The sequence below is a fragment of the Heliangelus exortis genome, chromosome 20, assembly GCF_036169615.1.
Source record: "Heliangelus exortis chromosome 20, bHelExo1.hap1, whole genome shotgun sequence".
Taxonomy (NCBI): domain Eukaryota; kingdom Metazoa; phylum Chordata; class Aves; order Apodiformes; family Trochilidae; genus Heliangelus; species Heliangelus exortis.
The window spans coordinates 1553207-1569864 of NC_092441.1; the positions used below are offsets into that span (position 1 = coordinate 1553207).

At 51.2% G+C, this 16658-nt stretch overlaps 1 protein-coding gene and 1 long non-coding RNA gene across 2 annotated transcripts in view; one reads left to right on the plus strand and one right to left on the minus strand.

Annotated features, from left to right (window-relative positions):
- Positions 1-16658, plus strand: part of LOC139805462 (uncharacterized) — a 71249-nt gene that overhangs the window by 28414 nt on the left and 26177 nt on the right. The window lies entirely within an intron of this gene.
- On the minus strand, positions 6853-10829 carry SOX9 (SRY-box transcription factor 9). The gene is made up of 3 exons (XM_071763946.1): positions 10262-10829; positions 8977-9230; positions 6853-8381 (listed from the first exon to the last, which is right to left on the minus strand). The coding sequence occupies exons 1-3, from the start codon at positions 10690-10692 to the stop codon at positions 7588-7590; spliced, it is 1479 nt and encodes a 492-aa protein (XP_071620047.1). The 5' UTR covers positions 10693-10829; the 3' UTR covers positions 6853-7587.

Consider the following 16658-nt stretch of genomic DNA (forward strand, 5'->3'; position numbering starts at 1 on the left):
TCTAAAGAGCTTCAAAACCTGAGAAGGGTGGTTTCAAGCTCCCAAGGACTGTGGTGGCAGCCCTTTGGGATTCCTGCTGAATAGCCAGCCAAACGTCAGGAGAAATTTAGGTCAAGTCTGGGCTGAAACTCTGTCCCTTGGGCTTTCCTCCTGGCTCTGCACGATGCCTTTACTGGGTTTCAAAAGCAGTTCCTAACTCAGAGTGAGTCAGACGTGAACTGGAATCGCATTGTAAGGTGATTTTCCAGCTGACAGGAGTAGGTTAATTGTAAACTGTCTACTGAAGCTTTAAAAATCCTGTCCAGCCTTATTATTAGCAGTTTAAAATTTATGGAGTGAGACTTTGCTTGGTGATAGTTGGTTTGTGCCCAGACAACGCATGTAATTAATCCCCATGTTAGGGGGAAGGAAAATCAGCTGTAAAGCTGCTGTGTTTTGGGGGGCTTTAGCCCCATTTCTCTGTGTCCCATCTCAGGGTGTTCAGGGGAGCTGGGAGAGCTGCTGGGCAGGACCAGTGTCCCTCCCACCTCTGCTGGACTGGAGGACATCTGAGTTGTCACCTCAAGCATCCAGGGTGAAATCCTTCCCAGGAGTGAGAAACTTCACTTGGGATTGAAGGAAGCTCCAAGCTGGGGACTAAACCAGTCCCCTGAATGGCTGCGAAATGGAACAGCAGACCTGGGGGGTGGAGATCCCCAGGGGATTTTGGAGGAGGAGGCTGGAGGTGATGCCAGATCCAGGAGATAACCTGTGGCAGTGCAGGACACGGGGCCAAGTTGCCAGCAAGCTCCTTCTGCTCCTTCTGCAGCTCCCACTCCACGTGGGTGTTTTCTGCTCAGGATGGCCACGCGTTCACTCAGCCTGTGGGTTTCCTCAAGTCGGACCTAGGACCTTGTTAAAACTTTTACTGATTTCCAGGCTGAATGGCTGCATCTGTCTGGCTGGGGCAGCCCCTGGCCCTGGTTCTGCCGGGCTCTGAGCTGGGTTATTGAGGTTCTGCTCCCGGTGTGCTGCGGTCACAGCGCTCGTAAGCTGCACAGACCCAGCTCTCAGACTTTCTCCCTGTAAAACAGTTCAGTCACTGAAAACCCAGAGCAGCTCCCAGGCCAGGGCGATTAATTAGAAATGTGAATTTGGAGGTTTTGTTGTTTTTTTTTTCCCCCTTCCTTTCGTTGGAGTCGCTGGTATTTCTCGTTTCAAAGGGGTTTTATTGAGCCCTCTTAGAAACATGACTCTGGTGGTAATGGAGCTCCCTACCCCAGCTCTACCAGGAGTGTCTCAGATCTCAGGCTGCTCATCACTGATGGGCTGTGCAGGTCCCTACACAGAGGAGCACACACACACACACACACACACACACACACACACACACTCACACACACACACACTCACACACACACACACACACACACACACACACACGGGATTAAACTGGGATATTGCAGCCACAGAGCTGGCTCTGAGCAGTTCTGATCCAACTCCCTGCACTTGGGCCAGGCTCCTGGTGATTTCAATCGAGCCTTGCCCTGTTTATGAGCCCGGGGAGCTCAGCCCTGAGCAGGGGCTGCTCGTATAACTGCTGTGGCACTGTTACTATTTGTATTACAATAGCACTTCAGGACCCCAATTGCTGCTCAGCGCCCCATTAGAGGAGTCCTTGTGCAAACAGGTAGTAAAGAGGTGGGCTCTGACCCAAGGAGCAACAACCGAGGTCTTTATGGCCCCTGAGGCACCGTAGGATCAATTATTTCTATTCCAGTAGCACTTACAACCTGTCTGTGCCCAGGCGGATGGGATCTGCTCTGGGGGTTCTGGGGTCTGCAGGAGGGGTGGGTGACTCCAGGCTTTGCTGCTTGAGCTGTGACCTCAGATGGTGACTCTGGTCCTTCTCCAGAGGGGTGGATTTGGCAACAGGGATGGCTTTGCCTTCCCCATGCCTGCTGGTGCCAACCCAAGAGGATGCAGGAGCAGCCCCACGGGTGGGTGCAGTCTCTGGCTGAGGATGGTGAAGGTGACAGTGGTGGCTCAGGGGCTGGCAGCATGGCATGGGGCATCCTCAGCACCTGCTTCCAGACCCCATCCACACCCCTGGGCACTGCTGTGCTGATCACACCAGAGCCTGAAAGGCAGGAGATGAGAGAGGTGCTGGAGAGATGTTTAAAGCTTTTTTCAGTGTCTCCTATAACTCCTAAAACTCTCCCCACCTTTCCCACGTGGCTTTATCTTTATAGCATCATACCCAAGTGTCTCAGTCAAACTGTGCTGGTGTCAGCAGAAAAAAGGGGGACTTCTGTTTGTCCCCCCTTTCCTAAGACACCTCTCCTGGGGGTTTGGGGGGACTCATGATCTGAGAGGGAGCTGAGATGCTGGGTGGGAAACCCAGCTCTTCCCTTTCCCTTTGGCATATAAATCTCCATCTCGTTTAACCACCTGGTTCCTGGAACCGGGCCCTGAAAAAGGCAAAGAGAAAGCGGAACAAATGTCCCGTGCCTGCCGCCAGCCCCTCCCCGCCGGGATCCATCCCTCTGACGGGTCCCGAAGCTGCAGCTGGGCAGGAGCCGCAGCCGATCCCAGGATCCCGGCACACAGCTGGCTGCGATCCTGCCTTCTCTCCTGGAGGAAAGCTCCAGCTTTAACGCGATGTCAACATGAACAGCTGGCTGAGGAAATGCAAATTGAAGCTCCATTTGGGAGCAGCTGAGGCCGCTGCAGGCGGCCGGCGCGGAGCTGTGTGTGGCTGCGGCCCGGCGGGACGGGAGAGGGACCCGGGCAGGGAACTGGGGCTGTGCCATGGGGCTCCCCAGGCCTGCTGGGAACTTTCTCCCCATTCGTTAAAAAAAACAAAAAAACCGAACCTAAAAAACCCCCTCAACACCCCAAAATTACCGCTCTCTCCCCCCTTTCTCCTTTTTTTATTTTTTCTTTTATTTTCTCTTCTTCTCTTCTCTTCTCTTCTCTTCTCTTCTCTTCTCTTCTCTTCTCTTCTCTTCTCTTCTCTTCTCTTCTCTTCTCTTCTCTTCTCTTCTCTTCTCTTCTCTTCTCTTCTCTTCTCTTCTCTTCTCTTCTCTCCTTTTCCTTTTCCTTTTCCTTTTCCTTTTCCTTTTCCTTTTCCTTTTCCTTTTCCTTTTCCTTTTCCCTTTCCCTTTCCCTTTCCTTTTCCTTTTCCTTTTCCTTTTCCCTTTCCCTTTCCCTTTCCTTTTCCCTTCCCCTTCCCCTTCCCCTTCCCCTTCCCCTTCCCCTTTCCTCCTTCTCCTTTTTTTTTTTTTTTTTTTTTTTTTTTTTTTTTTTTTTTTTTTTCCTTTTCTTTTCTTTTCTGGATTGATTTAAAAAGCCAGATTATCACTGAGCCAAACCCCAGCACTGCAAAAGAGACTGCAGCCAGGCACAGCTTATGCCCCAGCCCTGTGGCTTGCTGGGGGGGGCTCCCCTGCTGCCCCCCACCCTGCCATGGCCCTGCTGCACATCTGTCCCCTCGCCCGCTCTTATCTGCTGCGGCTCAAACCTGCCCTGCAGCATTGTCAAGAGTTCCTTTGGATGCAGTTATTTATTTATTTATTATTTTTTTTCCTCCACAAAGTGCCCTGAAGCTTTGCAGCTTCCTCAGCAATTTTTTCCCCCCTCTCCTGGTGTGTGTCCCCCCCCTCTCAGGCCCAGCCCAGCCCCCCCGGAGTGGTGGGTGGGCAGGAAGGGGGGGGGGGAGCTGCCTGGGGGATCCGTGTCCAGCGTGGCTTTCCCGAATGGAGGCCAAGAGCATGAAAGCCCACACCATAAGTAAACAGCACAGAAATTACAGGTCCAGGGTGGGGTCATGAGCTTTGCTCTTTCGGTTTCTTGCAAGGAAGAGATCCCTGGGATGTTTCCGGCTCTGCCCCACTCCCACCCGGTTCTCACTGCAAATTTGCGGGAGATGCCAAAGGGTCCCACCCGGAGACCCCCGGAGTGGCTGGCAGGCAAAGGCTGTCCCATTTTGGGACATATATTCCATATATTTTGGGGATATATTCCAGGATGTTGCTGGGGAAGAGCCCAGAGCACCCACCCGAGCATCAGAGAGCCATTACCCGGTGTGCGGTGTTGCCTGCAGCTGGCTCTGGGTAGCCACGGGGCTGCCAAATTTTTTGGTTGGGGCTCACAGGTGCTTCCTCTCCTCCATACCGCCGGTAGCTGTGTTTGGTTTGGCGTTTTTTTTTCCTAAAAGAGCAGCAAAGCCAAAACTTGCAGCGGGCAAAGTCCGATGGGGGCAGGGGAAACCCGCTACGTGCTGCGGGAAACTGGTCGGGAGCGAAGCGTTCCCAGCAGCCACGGTGCCTGATTGCACAGGTAAATAGTGACACTGACCCTGACTGATGCACAGAGTCAATGAATCCCTTTCACTTAATTGGCTTAAGTGTTACTTGTAGTGAGAGTAAATATTTTACAACGCTGCGGAGCCTTTGCCTCGCAGTCCTGAGCTCCCCGTGCTCCACGCTGGGGCTGCAGCCAGCCCCGAGCTGAGCAGCCTGGCTGCTGTGGGGATCAGAAAGGGGATTTTCCGTCCAGAAAAGAATTGGGAGAGAGAGTAAAATGTCAGCAAAGTAGTGTTTAATGCTCTCAGTCTGATCGGGTTTATTCACATAGTCTCTGCTCTGGGTTGTGGCCAGCCCGAGGTGTCCTGCAGCCAGGCTGGGCTCAGGGCGTGGGGCTGTGGGGTGTAAACTGCACCTTCCACGCAGTCTGGGTTGAGTTATGGTATTTTTGCAGAAAATTTTATATGTCATAGAATCATAAAATCGGCTGGGTTGGAAGGGACCTCAGAGCTCATCAAGTCCAACCCTTGATCCACTCCCCCCGTGGTTCCCAGCCCATGGCACTGAGTGCCACATCCAGGCTCTTTTGAAATATCTCCAGGGATGGAGAATCCACCCCTTCCCTGGGCAGCCCATTCCAATGGCTGAGCACCCTCTCAGTAAAGAAATTCTTTCTAAAATTCTGTCACTATGCCCTCGGGGGGGGACCCCTGGGGACTCGTGCCGTTTGGGATGAGTTTGGGATCTGGGTGCTTCTTCCCAGGCTCCCTGGGGTGGCTGTGCTGTACCTGTGGGAGAGCAGGGTGTGGGGACAAGCGGTGACATCGATCTTTGAGGGTGACACATGTGCTATGATTTCAGCTTTTTGTTTGTTTTTTTGCTTCGGTGAGAATTTTAAGTGGTTTTGAGAGAATGACCTGAAAGCCCCAACCCCCTTTCTTGGCAGCTCCTTTGGCCCCAGTGCTCAGCATCCTCCCAAACCCGGGAGCAGCCAACCCACTGGTGACAGTGTGTGGGAAGAGCTGGAGCTCAGTTGTCACCTTTGGAGTGAATTGTCAGTCTGGACAGGTCTGGTTTTGTCCAACTCTGAACTCTCCTGAGCACCTGCCCGGTGTCCCTCTGAGGTCTGGGCTCAGGCTGATAAAAGCTGAGGGACACCCCAAGCCCCATCAGTGAAACCATCCTGGGGTTTCCGTGGTACTCTGGATAGGCTTTGAGGCTTTAATGAATCCGAGGCTGGTGGGTGTTTAACTTTTAATACAATGTATATTTATTGCAAACAATAATATACAAAAAAAAAAAAAAAAAAAAAAAAAAAAAAAAAAAAAAAAAGGTAAGTTTCACAAAGAGAAGGATCTTGCAAACAAACCAAAAAACTTACCTAAAGACAAAATATGATTTAAATGACAGGTCTTTTAAGTTACAGAAATACTTTAAAAAGATCTGCTTTTATACAGAAATAGAAAGATGCCATATTATAAGAGTGCTTTTAAGATTTTTTTTTTTTTTCTTCTACTGAATCCCTAAAAAAAAAAAAAAAAAATTGTTAACAAATATATCATTTTTTTAAATAAAAAAAAAAGTCCGCTGTCTTTTTTAAAAAGCAATCCTTAACTGTTCAGCCACACCTTCACCAAAGTCAGTGTCCCCACCTCAAGCCAGTTTTGGGGGTGGAAGGCTAAAACGGTGCTGCCCCGGGGGGCCTTGGGTCTCGTCCTCGCACGAGCTCGTGTGTCCCAGAGAGCTGAGGCAGAAAACAAGGCAAATGATTCAGTGATCCGCTACATTTGCAATCTTTAGTTTGTACAATTTCTTTTTTTTTTTTTCTTTCTTCCAGTTTATCCTTAAGAGAGAGAGAAAAAAAAAAAAAAAAAAAAAAAAAAAAAAGGAAGAGCACAAGTTTGTACAAACCCAGGACACAGATTCCAAAAAAAAAGAATAATAATAAAAATAATAATAATAAAAAAAAAAAGAATTAAAGAGATAAATAAAGGACTGGTTACAGCTTAGACCATAATTTAACAGGCACGGTTACCTTCCAAATAATGCTCCCACAAATGCAATCACTTTTGAAAGGACTTAAAGTAGAAGGGAGATTTAAACAAACAGACAGAAAATAATGGTGATTAAAAACTGCTCTTCTCACAAAATAAATAATTTAAAGTAGCTGTGATGTCCCGTAGCAGAGAGGAGCCCCTGGATGGGGACAGGGGGGGTTGCTTGGAGGGGGTCAAGCTCAACCCCCCCAGCCCCAGGGAAGGGCAGAACTGGGGACAAGTGATTATCCCAGGGCTGATTTTAAGGCTTCTCAACAGCACTTTGGGCTGGTTTTAATTTTTTCACTTTTTTTTTTTTTTAAATCTTTTTGTTTTTCTTTCTTAAGGCTCAAGGTTATTAAAAAATAAAGTTAAGAAATCTCCTCCTGGCTGGTTTTGCTATGAGTTAGAAAAATAAAGCCTCTCCCATGCTTGTCCCCACTCAATCTCAGCTCGTGTCTCCCATGCTGCAGAGCTGACCAGCTCTGGGCTGGCCCCTTAACAGAGCTTTGTTCCCAGATAAAAACACGCCCTTTTGCTTCTTTATTTTTAGAGAAAAAAAGACACTTATCTATACAAAAATACCTCTGACTGCAAGAAAACCTAGGACTGCTCCACTAAGTGTTGTGGGGTTTTTTTAGCCGTTGGAAAAATAAGAGCATTTTAAAAAAAAAAACACCTCTAAAAAACATGTATAAATCCCCTCAAATTGGTAACGATTCATACACAGTACATACTAAAAAATATTTAAAATAGAGAATATTCCTCACAGAGGACTCTTGAGTTCTCTTCCTCCCCCCCCCCCCTTTTTTTTTTCTTCCATTTTTTTTTTTTTTTAATTACTGCTAAAAAAAAAAAATCATTACAAAAGTCCAGAGAACAAGACAGCTGAGCTGGTTGGTTAGAAATCAGAAATCTCATCTCCACACCGTGCCCGGGAAGCAGAGTTAAAGTCCAATCCTTGGCAAGTCTGTACCGAGTTGTGTCGGGCCCCTTCCTGGAGGATGCTGTAGTGCAGAAGGCTCTCTCCTCCCCGCCAGCTTTCACTTGAGCGTCTCTGATTAATTATTATTTTCATTTCAAAGAAGGAAAAAGTCTGAGAGAGTTCTTCTCCTTGCTTCTTTCGTGCTTGCTTTATGACTATTTTTTTTTTTCAACTATTGATGTTGTCGACGACGACGGTTTTATGGGTTTATTAATATTATTAATTTTGTTGTTGTTGGTTTTGTTTTTTTGTTTTTTTTTTTTTTTTTTTAGACATGGCTTTAGGGCCTGGTGAGCTGTGTGTAGACGGGCTGTTCCCAGTGCTGGGGGCTGTGGGTCTGGGGGATGGAGGGGACCCCCGAAGTGTCTGCAATGGGGGTGTACATGGGGCGCTGCGTGGGGTTCATGTAGGTGAAGGTGGAGTAGAGGCTGCTGCTCTGCCCGGCGGCGTGGCTGTAGTAGGAGCTGGAGTTCTGGTGGTCGGTGTAGTCGTACTGGGAGCGGGTGATGGTGGGGTAGGAGGAGCCGTAGTGCTGGAGGTTGAAGGAGCTGTAGTTGAGCTGTTGCGGGGAGTGTTGCTGCTGCTCGCTGTAGTGGCTGGGGCTCAGCTGCTCCGTCTTGATGTGCGTCCTCTGCTGCGGGGGGCCCTGCTCCCCGCTCAGAGCCGGCAGCCCCCCGTGCTGCGCCTGGCCCGGGGGCTGCGCCGGGGGCTGGGGAGGGGGCTGGGGTTGTTGTTTGGACAGCCAGACGTGACCGCCCCCTCCTTGAGACCCCGCCGTGCTGCTGATGCCGTAGCTCCCGGTGTAGGTGACCTGGCCGGCTTGGCCGTGGGTGGCCGGGCCCCCCGGGTGCCCGTTGGGGGGCAGGTATTGATCGAACTCGTTGACGTCGAAGGTCTCGATGTTGGAGATGACGTCGCTGCTGAGCTCCCCGATGTCCACGTCTCGGAAGTCGATGTGGGGGGGCTGCCGGCCGCCTTCTTGCAGGGGGCGACCCTCCCGTTTCAGGTCCTGCTTGCCCGGCTGCGGGTCCGTCTTGGGGGTGGTGGGGGGCGTGGGGGGACCCTGCGATTGCCCTGGGGAAGGAAGGAAAGGGGACGGGCGTGAAAGGGGGTGTCAGCCCTGCCGTGGCCCGGCACCCCGGGGTGGGAGGTGCCGGCGGTGGCGATAACGCCGTTAATTGTTGTTAATTGTTAACCCCCCGGGCCGTGTGTGGGGCGGCCGGAGAACAGCACTTTGCTTCTGAGAGCAGTTGTCTAGGGCAACACAAACATCTCCAGGTGTGAGCAACACCGGCATGAGCCCTATCAGCCCCGATCTATCGCGCCGAACAAAATGACCGAGTCTTCAGACGTGAGCCGCGAGAGCGGGGGCAGCTTTTGGTTTATTTAAAAAAAAACCAAAAAATGGGCTCACGTTTCTCGTGGGCAGAGGGGGTGGAAGCAGCTGCAGGGACACACAAGGGACAGTGTGTGCCAGTGCTTACGGGGCAGCTCTGCCCCTCTCCCACTGCAGCCGTCCCCTTCTCCCTGAGCTTCTGGGTCTCCCTCCTTGTTCCCCCCACAAGAGAATGGGGGATCCTCCCAAACCCGGCTGAATGTGGGACTGAGTCATTTTTCTGAAGTAGCTATGACTTAACCCCCCCTCCTGTAACACCTCCTAAGTACCTACCCGAGTGCTCCCCGGGAGAGTGCACCTCGCTGATGCTGGAGGATGACTGTGGGGAGTCGGCTTGGAGCGCCTTGAAGATGGCGTTGGGGGAGATGTGGGTCTGCTCAGAGCCCTCTTCCTGCTCCGACTGCCCGTTCTTCACAGACTTTCTCCGCCGCGGTTGGTACTTGTAGTCGGGATGGTCCTTCTTGTGCTGCACCCGCAGCCGCTCGGCCTCCTCCACGAAGGGACGCTTCTCGCTCTCGTTGAGCAGCCTGAGGGGGACACACACACATGGGGAGGTGAGGGGCTGCAGCTTATGGGGGGCATTAGCAATTCCCCCCCTCCCTGTAGCATTACTACCAGCCCAAACCTCTCTCTGAGATCACCTCAGCTGGGGATGCAAACCCCCCCCCCCCTCAACTCTGAACCCTTGAACCCCTCTTCTGAGGTACATGCTGGTTGTACCCCCCCTCTTGCCCCCTCCCCTGGATTGCGTTGGTGGCCGAACAAGAGGTGGCAGCAGGGTTTGCCCTCCTCCAACCACCCCTGCAAGGGTGCACGTCCTGTTCCCGGGGTACTTTAAGTGACAGCCCTGTCGCTGCCTGCCAGGGCCAGCTTTGCTCCCTGCCTTCTCCTCTTGCCCCAAGAGTAGCCACAAATCTAGGATTTCCCCACCCCGCCGCCCTCCTTCTGCAGTCACAGAGCAAGAGGCAGCCAGGTGACTCACTTTCCTTCTGTTTTTCTCCCCTCCCTGCCTTATTTTGGCAGTTGGAGGGCACCCAGCCATGCACCACTCATCGCACCCACCCACCCACCCGGGGCTTGGCACAGCATCGTCCCGCACCCGGCTCCCACCGCCCCCTCCCCTCGCCCCTCATCCCTTCTCCTCCCGGGCCAAGCTGATGCAATCCAGAAAAAACCCCATCATTTCCTCTGGACAGCAGCACAAACAAACAGCACAAACCCCGCTCCTTCGGTTGCGGGGTAGGGGGGCTCTACCGGCCCCCCCCTCCCAAGCCCCCCTGCCCGGCTGCCACTCGGGGCACTGCTCAGGGGCGAGAAACCACTTGAGAGAGGAGGCGGCAGCCACAGGGAGCTACTTTCCTTATTTCCCCTTTAGTACTCCGGCTTCTCCGACGCCCAAAGAAAAAGTTCGCAAAAGTTTTCAGCGGGTTTTCCAAGCTTGAAACCATCCTCTCCCTTCTTGCAGCGCCGGGATAAGGCTGGAGCAGAGTTTGCAGGCTGCAGCCTCCCCACCCCCCTCTTTCTACACCCACCTCTCCATCCTGGCTTCCCCACTCACCTCCAGAGCTTGCCCAGGGTTTTGCTGAGCTCGGCGTTGTGCAGATGCGGGTACTGATCCGCCAGCTTCCTGCGGGCCGCCTGTGCCCACACCATGAAGGCGTTCATGGGTCTCTTGACGTGGGGTTTGTTTTTGCTGGAGCCGTTTACCCGGACCGGCATGGGCACCAGGGTCCAGTCGTAGCCCTTGAGCACTTGGCTCACAGCCTCTCGGATGCACACCGGGAATTTGTCCTCGTCGTTTTCTTTCTTCAGGTCCGGGTCACCCTTAGGGAAAGTGTTTTCTTGGGGTCTGGTGTTCTCCGTGTCCGAACCGGATCCAGAAGGACAGGGGGACCCGGAGGAATCATCCGACATGGTGGGGCTGGGGGCGTCGGAGATACATTTGTCCTGTTCTTCTGTCATTTTCATGAAGGGGTCTAGGAGATTCATGCGAGAAAGTGGCAGAGGGGAGAACGGGGAACGAAAAAAACTTTAAAAAACTTTAAAAAACAAGAAAAAAATCTGGTGGCTAAGGGGTAGGGAAGGGTTAAAAAAGTAAAACTAAGAGAGAACAAGTCTCCACCAGCGTGAAGCCCGGCTGGGGAGAGGACGGAAAAAGCTGGAAAAAGTTTGCAAAAGTTTATTATTATTATTTTCCCCTACGTAAAAAAAAAAAAAAAAAAAAAAAAAAAAAAAAAAAAAAATTGGCCGTGTAGGGGAAGAGAAACTTTTTTCAAGTTGCAGGAGAGAAAGGACGGGGGGGAGAAGAAGAAAAAGCAAAAAAACAACCCAAAACCCCGGTGTCGGCTGCAGGAGGCCGTGGCCGGGCTGGGGCAGCGTGGGGGCCGGAGTGGGCAGCGCGGTACCGGTCGCGCCCCGCCGGTCTCCAGCGCGGCTCTGGGGCCCGCTCCGCGCCGCGGGAATAAATACTCTGCGCGGCCATTTCAGCTCCGGAGCCCTCAGCCAATAGGAGGGCGGCCCCCGGGGGCTGGCGCGCTTCCCATTGGCTGAGCCGCCTCCGAGGGGCGGGGCCTGAGGGGCGCGCAGCGGAGCTCCGCACCGTGCGGGGGATGGGGATGCGGGGTGGGGGGGGGTGGGGTGGAAAAGGCTGCGGGAGGAGATGCGGGAAATTTGCGCGGGTGCGCAGCGATGCGCGCTCCCTCCCACCCCTCCTCCTGAACCCGCTGGGTTTCTCGGGAGGTGCGGAATGAGCGGTGCGGGAGGGGCGGGGACACGCACGCAGGCTGCGGATTTGCCGCGGAGGGGAGAGCGGTGTCTGTGTGGGTCTGTGTGTCCCCCCTAAACACACACCCGCACCCCGCGGGCGCGGAGCGGCGGTGGGGGAGCGCGGCGGTGGGCGCGGAGCAGAGCGCGGTGCGCGGTGCTGTCCAGAGGGGGCGCCAAAGGCCCAGGAACGGCGCGGAGGGGGCGGGGAGCGCTGCGCGGGGCGGGGGGGTTCCGCACTCTTCCGCGCCCCTCCGCGGCGCCGCCTCCGCCGGGGCTGTGCGTGGGGGCAGGCAGAGGGGTGTGCGGGGAACCTAAAATACCCCCAAGCCCGAAAAAGTTTTTCCTTTTTTTTTTTTTTTCTGATTGGGTGGGTGCTCTCCGGCGCGTCCCACCCGCGCCCATCCCCGGCGCATCGCGGCTGCTCTGCCCGTCCCACGCATGTCCCGTGGGAGCTCTCTGCTTGTAGAAGTGACTGTCCCAGCGGGCAGGGCTCCACTCGTGCCGCCCAATACCTCGCAGATCACCCCCCCCCTTTTTTTTTTTTTTTTTTTTCTTTTCCCTGATTGCTTTTTTTTCTTCTAATTTTTTTTTTTTTTTTTTTTTTTTTTTTTTTTTTTTTTTTTTTTTTTTTTTTTTTTTTTTCCCCTCCTTAAAACATTATTCCGCGGCCCCCATCTTGTCCCCCGCGGCGGCCTGAGGACTGGTGACAGACTGAGCTCTGTGCCTGGGTGAACCCTGTGCTGGAAAGGGAAAGAAAGTTGGGAGGTTTCCTCCTCCCCGAAATAAAAAGTTTTGCAGAGTTGACCAACTCTTATAATCAAAACAAAACAACAAAAAAAAAGCAAATAAATAAGCCCTGTGATCTTCCCGGGGTTATCTCTCGACAAATACAACTATTTCTATAGTGAATCATTCAGTATTTGCATTTTTATTTGCAAAGTGCTTTTCCGTGCGCCTCAGGATGGAATATCAGGGATGCTGGCAGGACAGGAGTCTTTATAGAGGGGGAGAGTAAACCCAATCTCATCTTTTAAAGCTTCCAGGCCAGGGGGGGTTTGGTGGGAACCCAATTTCGGCGCAGATGTGCGCGGAGCTGTGTGAGCTCCGGCCCCGCGTCCCTCCCCTGCACGCTGGGCTCCACGAGTGTGTTTGCAGGAGGGGGAAGAGCCCTTCCACCAGTTCTCCCTTTACAAAATCCGCACGACATAATTTTTCATTTCAATTCGAGCGTTAAAGTTGGTGCTTTATCGAAGCTGCTTTAATTTGCTGCTTTAATTTGCAGCTTTTGTCCTCTTTGGATGGTCCTGGGGGCAGCGGCCGGCTGGGGAGCCGTGCCCTGGTGTGGATCCCTGATCCCGATTGTCCCCGTTAGGTTACTAAGTTCTTTTTTTAAAGGTATTGGAAACGGCACGTTTGGAAAAAAAAAAAAAAATTAAAAAAAAATTAAAAAAAAGTTAAAAAGGCAGCAGGGGAAGGAGCTCTGAATAAATGCGTTTGAAAGCAATCTCCCTGGTAGACCCTGCTTGTCTTTGCTATCTTTTCCCTGACATTTTTTTTGTGGGATTGTATTTTTTTTTTTTTTTTTTTTTTTTTTTTTGTGCTTGCAAACTTTTGGAAAATAGTTTTTCTTTGGGTGAGTTGAAAGGTAAGTGTCCTATTTCCAGAGCCTTTGTCTGAAAGAAGAGGGGGGCTGAGAGCAACGAGTGCTTTTTTTCTTCAGGAGCATTTGAGATTTCTTGTGCCTGCAACGCCACAGAGGCTTTGCACAGCCTTACGTAGCTTGGCTTTGCTAAATATGCAGTAGTGAGGGGAAGAGATGGTGAGTTTTGTGGTGTTGTTTGCAGCAGGAAAGGTAAATTTAGAGTAAGTGTTAAAAGGAGATAATTTTGAAATATTTTCCCCTGGCAAATTTAACTCTAGGCTTGTGCACGAGCAGAACTTAGCTCAAGAAATCTCTTTTAATGTATGTATTAGTTATAGGAACATCAAAGAAAACTCTGCAGTAGATTGTTCTTATCTCAGCTGGAGCTGCTGTCACAAAAATCTGAACAAATGTACCTGGAGGAGAAAAATCTGGTGACAACAGATTGTTCCGTGGCTTTACTGCTGATTGGCAGAGATAAACACAAAAACAATTCGGGAGGATAATTGATTTAATGAAAAGTGTAATAATTAGAACATTTTTCATTCTGAAAGTCCATCTGCTGAAAGGGACTCTGCCTTTTCATTACAAAAGAATCTGTTTTAACAAAAGAAAGTGGTTTGACAAGTTTCAACAACAAACAAAAGAGAAATAGGAAAGAGCCTTCCAGTTATGTTATCGTGTGTAATTTTATAATTTCTGAATTATTATTTTTAATTCCCCTTCTCTGGGCTATTTAGACAATATGGACAAGTTGATTAATCACAGTCATTTTGCAAAGCTGGAAGTTTCCTTTAAAGTGACAAGCTGTTGCTGCTTTTGTGTCAGGATGGAAGTTTTCTTTTCTTTTTAGGGAATTAACATTGTTTTCTCCTAAGTGGCAAGCTCTGCTCTCCTGCGAGTTTTTTAGCAAGAAGCGCTTGGGTTCTCTGGCTGATGTTTTTTTGCCTTCCTTGTGCTAAATCAGTGTCCCCCCCACTCCCTTTTTTTTTTTTTTTTTTTTTTTTTAACAATCTTTCCAAGCCTCTGAGCAGAGTGGGAAGGAGACAGGAGGGTAGGGAATAACTGGGGTATTTTGGGAGGTTTTCCTCTCAACCCTCACAGATCCGATGCTGATGCGCTGGTATAAATTGTATTTTGTGGTATAAATTGTATTTTGTGGGGGGTTGGGGGGTGTTGCTCCATCTCCCCCTGTGAGCCTGATGAAGTTTGCTCCTTCCTAAAGCCTCCCGGCCTCTCCTCCCCGCCCCAGCCCGGCTGAAACCCCCCCCCCCCCCTCAACCCCCCATCCCGGGGAGGCTGTGATGTCACCCGGTCCCCTCTGACCTCACACCACGCTGGGTGCCCCCCGGGGCAGTGAGAGACTCAGAAGAGAAGCTGAACATTGCTTCCCCACCCCGAGAAACGTTTCCCCTGCTCCCCTTTGCCGCCGTGTGAAATGGGGGCAAACCCGCAAGATTTGGGTCAGAGTGGGGTTGTCCGACAAAACAAAAGCGTCCTCTCCTCCCCCCGGGAAGCGGATGCGGTGACACAGTGACATCTCCTCCCTTTGCTGGCAAAGCTGTATCGATCATCGATCGCTGGCAGAACACGGGAATGCCAGATACAATCAGGGAATGGATTCGGGACCGTCTGGCCCGGGGCCCGGGGCAGGTCCTGGGGTAGCCCCGGGCAGTTAATTGCAGGGTAATTATCGCTCGCTCCTATAAAAACCCCTTCCCTCCCGGACAATGCCAGTTTACCAAAACAGAAGAATTGCTCTGCGTCCCACCGAGCCCCAAACCATCCCAGCAGCCGGGAGGGCTTTGCACACTCCGGGTTTTTTCTGGGCTGCCAGCTGGGAAGGGTCAGCATCCCCTTGGTGGCCACCCAACATTTCCTCGTGCAGCACAAGATGTTGGCGTTTCAGTTCATTTTTCTCCATCACCTTTTTCCCCCCTCTTTTCCTGTCGGGGGGTTAAGCACCAGCTCTTTCTTTCCCATCTCCAAAGCCTGGGTGATGTGGGGAGGGAGGCTCAGGGGGTGACCTGGCTGCTGTCCCCAGGACACGAGGGGACACAAACCCCCTCCAGAGGTGGCCCTCGGTGGCACGGTGGATTCCAGCCACCCCAGAGGTGTCCTTGTGCCAGGGCTCTTGGATTCATCTGCCACGGCCTCCCAGGCAGGGTCTGCAGCCTCTGCCTTGCCCAGAGCTCTGCTCCTGTCCCCTTTTGTACCACAGCTATTTATTTTTCAAAAAAACCTGAGTGTTTTTCAGGCACATTCTGACACGTCCTCGTGGGGAGGTCATTGTGCAGTTAAAAAAAAAAAAGAAATAGAGCAAGTGGTCACAGAGTGGTGATGTGCTGGGGGCTGAGTTGTCATTGATTTTTGAGTTTAGCTAAGAATTCCCTGATATGGTGCATTTATTCCATCGTGTTCATTTATTTTGGTTTTAAATCTATCTGTTTCTCTGGCCTGTTGTGATAATAAACCCCCCTCAATAATAAACCCCCCTCAATAATAAACCCCCCTCAATAATAAACCCCCCTCAAAACCTGCCCTGGCTTGAGCTGGAGATGACACAGGGCGTTGAGTTAAGCTTGGGAAAAGGTTGAGCTGGGAATGGGTGGGAAAGCTGGAGGATGGGCATTTTTTCCCCCGTTTTCAGCATGTTAAGGTAACAGGGAGCCTTTAGACTCCAAGTGCCTGAAAGATATTTGCTTCTACGGTGTTTTAATTCGTGCCTAAAAATCTCCTCTTGCTGGGCTTGCTATATAGAATAAAGTGAAAGAAATTCAGAAATTTTGGAAGAATAATCTCAGGAAAATGATTCTGATTATTACCGAGGGCTGAGCTGGGGTGGTGGTGTTAATGTGACCACGTCTGTCTGGTTTAGCTATTAAATAGCTGCACATGCATTGTGGCTGGAGAAATAGCATCACTTGAAACAGCCTGGAGATTTACCACTTAAAAATTAATCCTGGGAACACGGAGCTGCTGGGGGCCAGATCCTGCCCGGCCTTGGGATCATCAGGATTAGGCTGAGTCTCAGAAGTGGTGGCACAGGCATTGTGGTCTTCTGGATCAGAGAAAGGCTTTTTCCCCATGTAAAAGAGCTTTGAAAATGGTAAAAAGGTGAGAATTTGAGCAAAGGAGGGGGAAAACGGGGATTTCTAACTTGAAGAATAAGAAATACTCATGTTGATCAGCAGCTCTAGAGCTTGCTGAGCTGTTTCCCTGCAGGAATCACCGATTTAAGGATTTATTCTCACTCTGTTTCCATGTTGGGATCTCAGAGCTGAGCCGTGCTGGAGGAGTTTTAACCCTCCCTGGCTCTGCCATGGCAAATGGACATAACCCCCCCCGTTCTCTGCTGCTCTTTCTCCTCCTCGGTTGGAAACCCCTCTGCACAACCTCAGACTTCACAAACGCCCTTTTCTGGAGATTAAAGCGAGACGTTTTGGGGGTATTTTATTTATTTCTTTGCTCTCAGTGTTTGGCTGGCAGCTCTGCAAACTTGGCTAAATGGAAAATTTATCAGGCTCGGTTAAAGCGGCATGGAAAT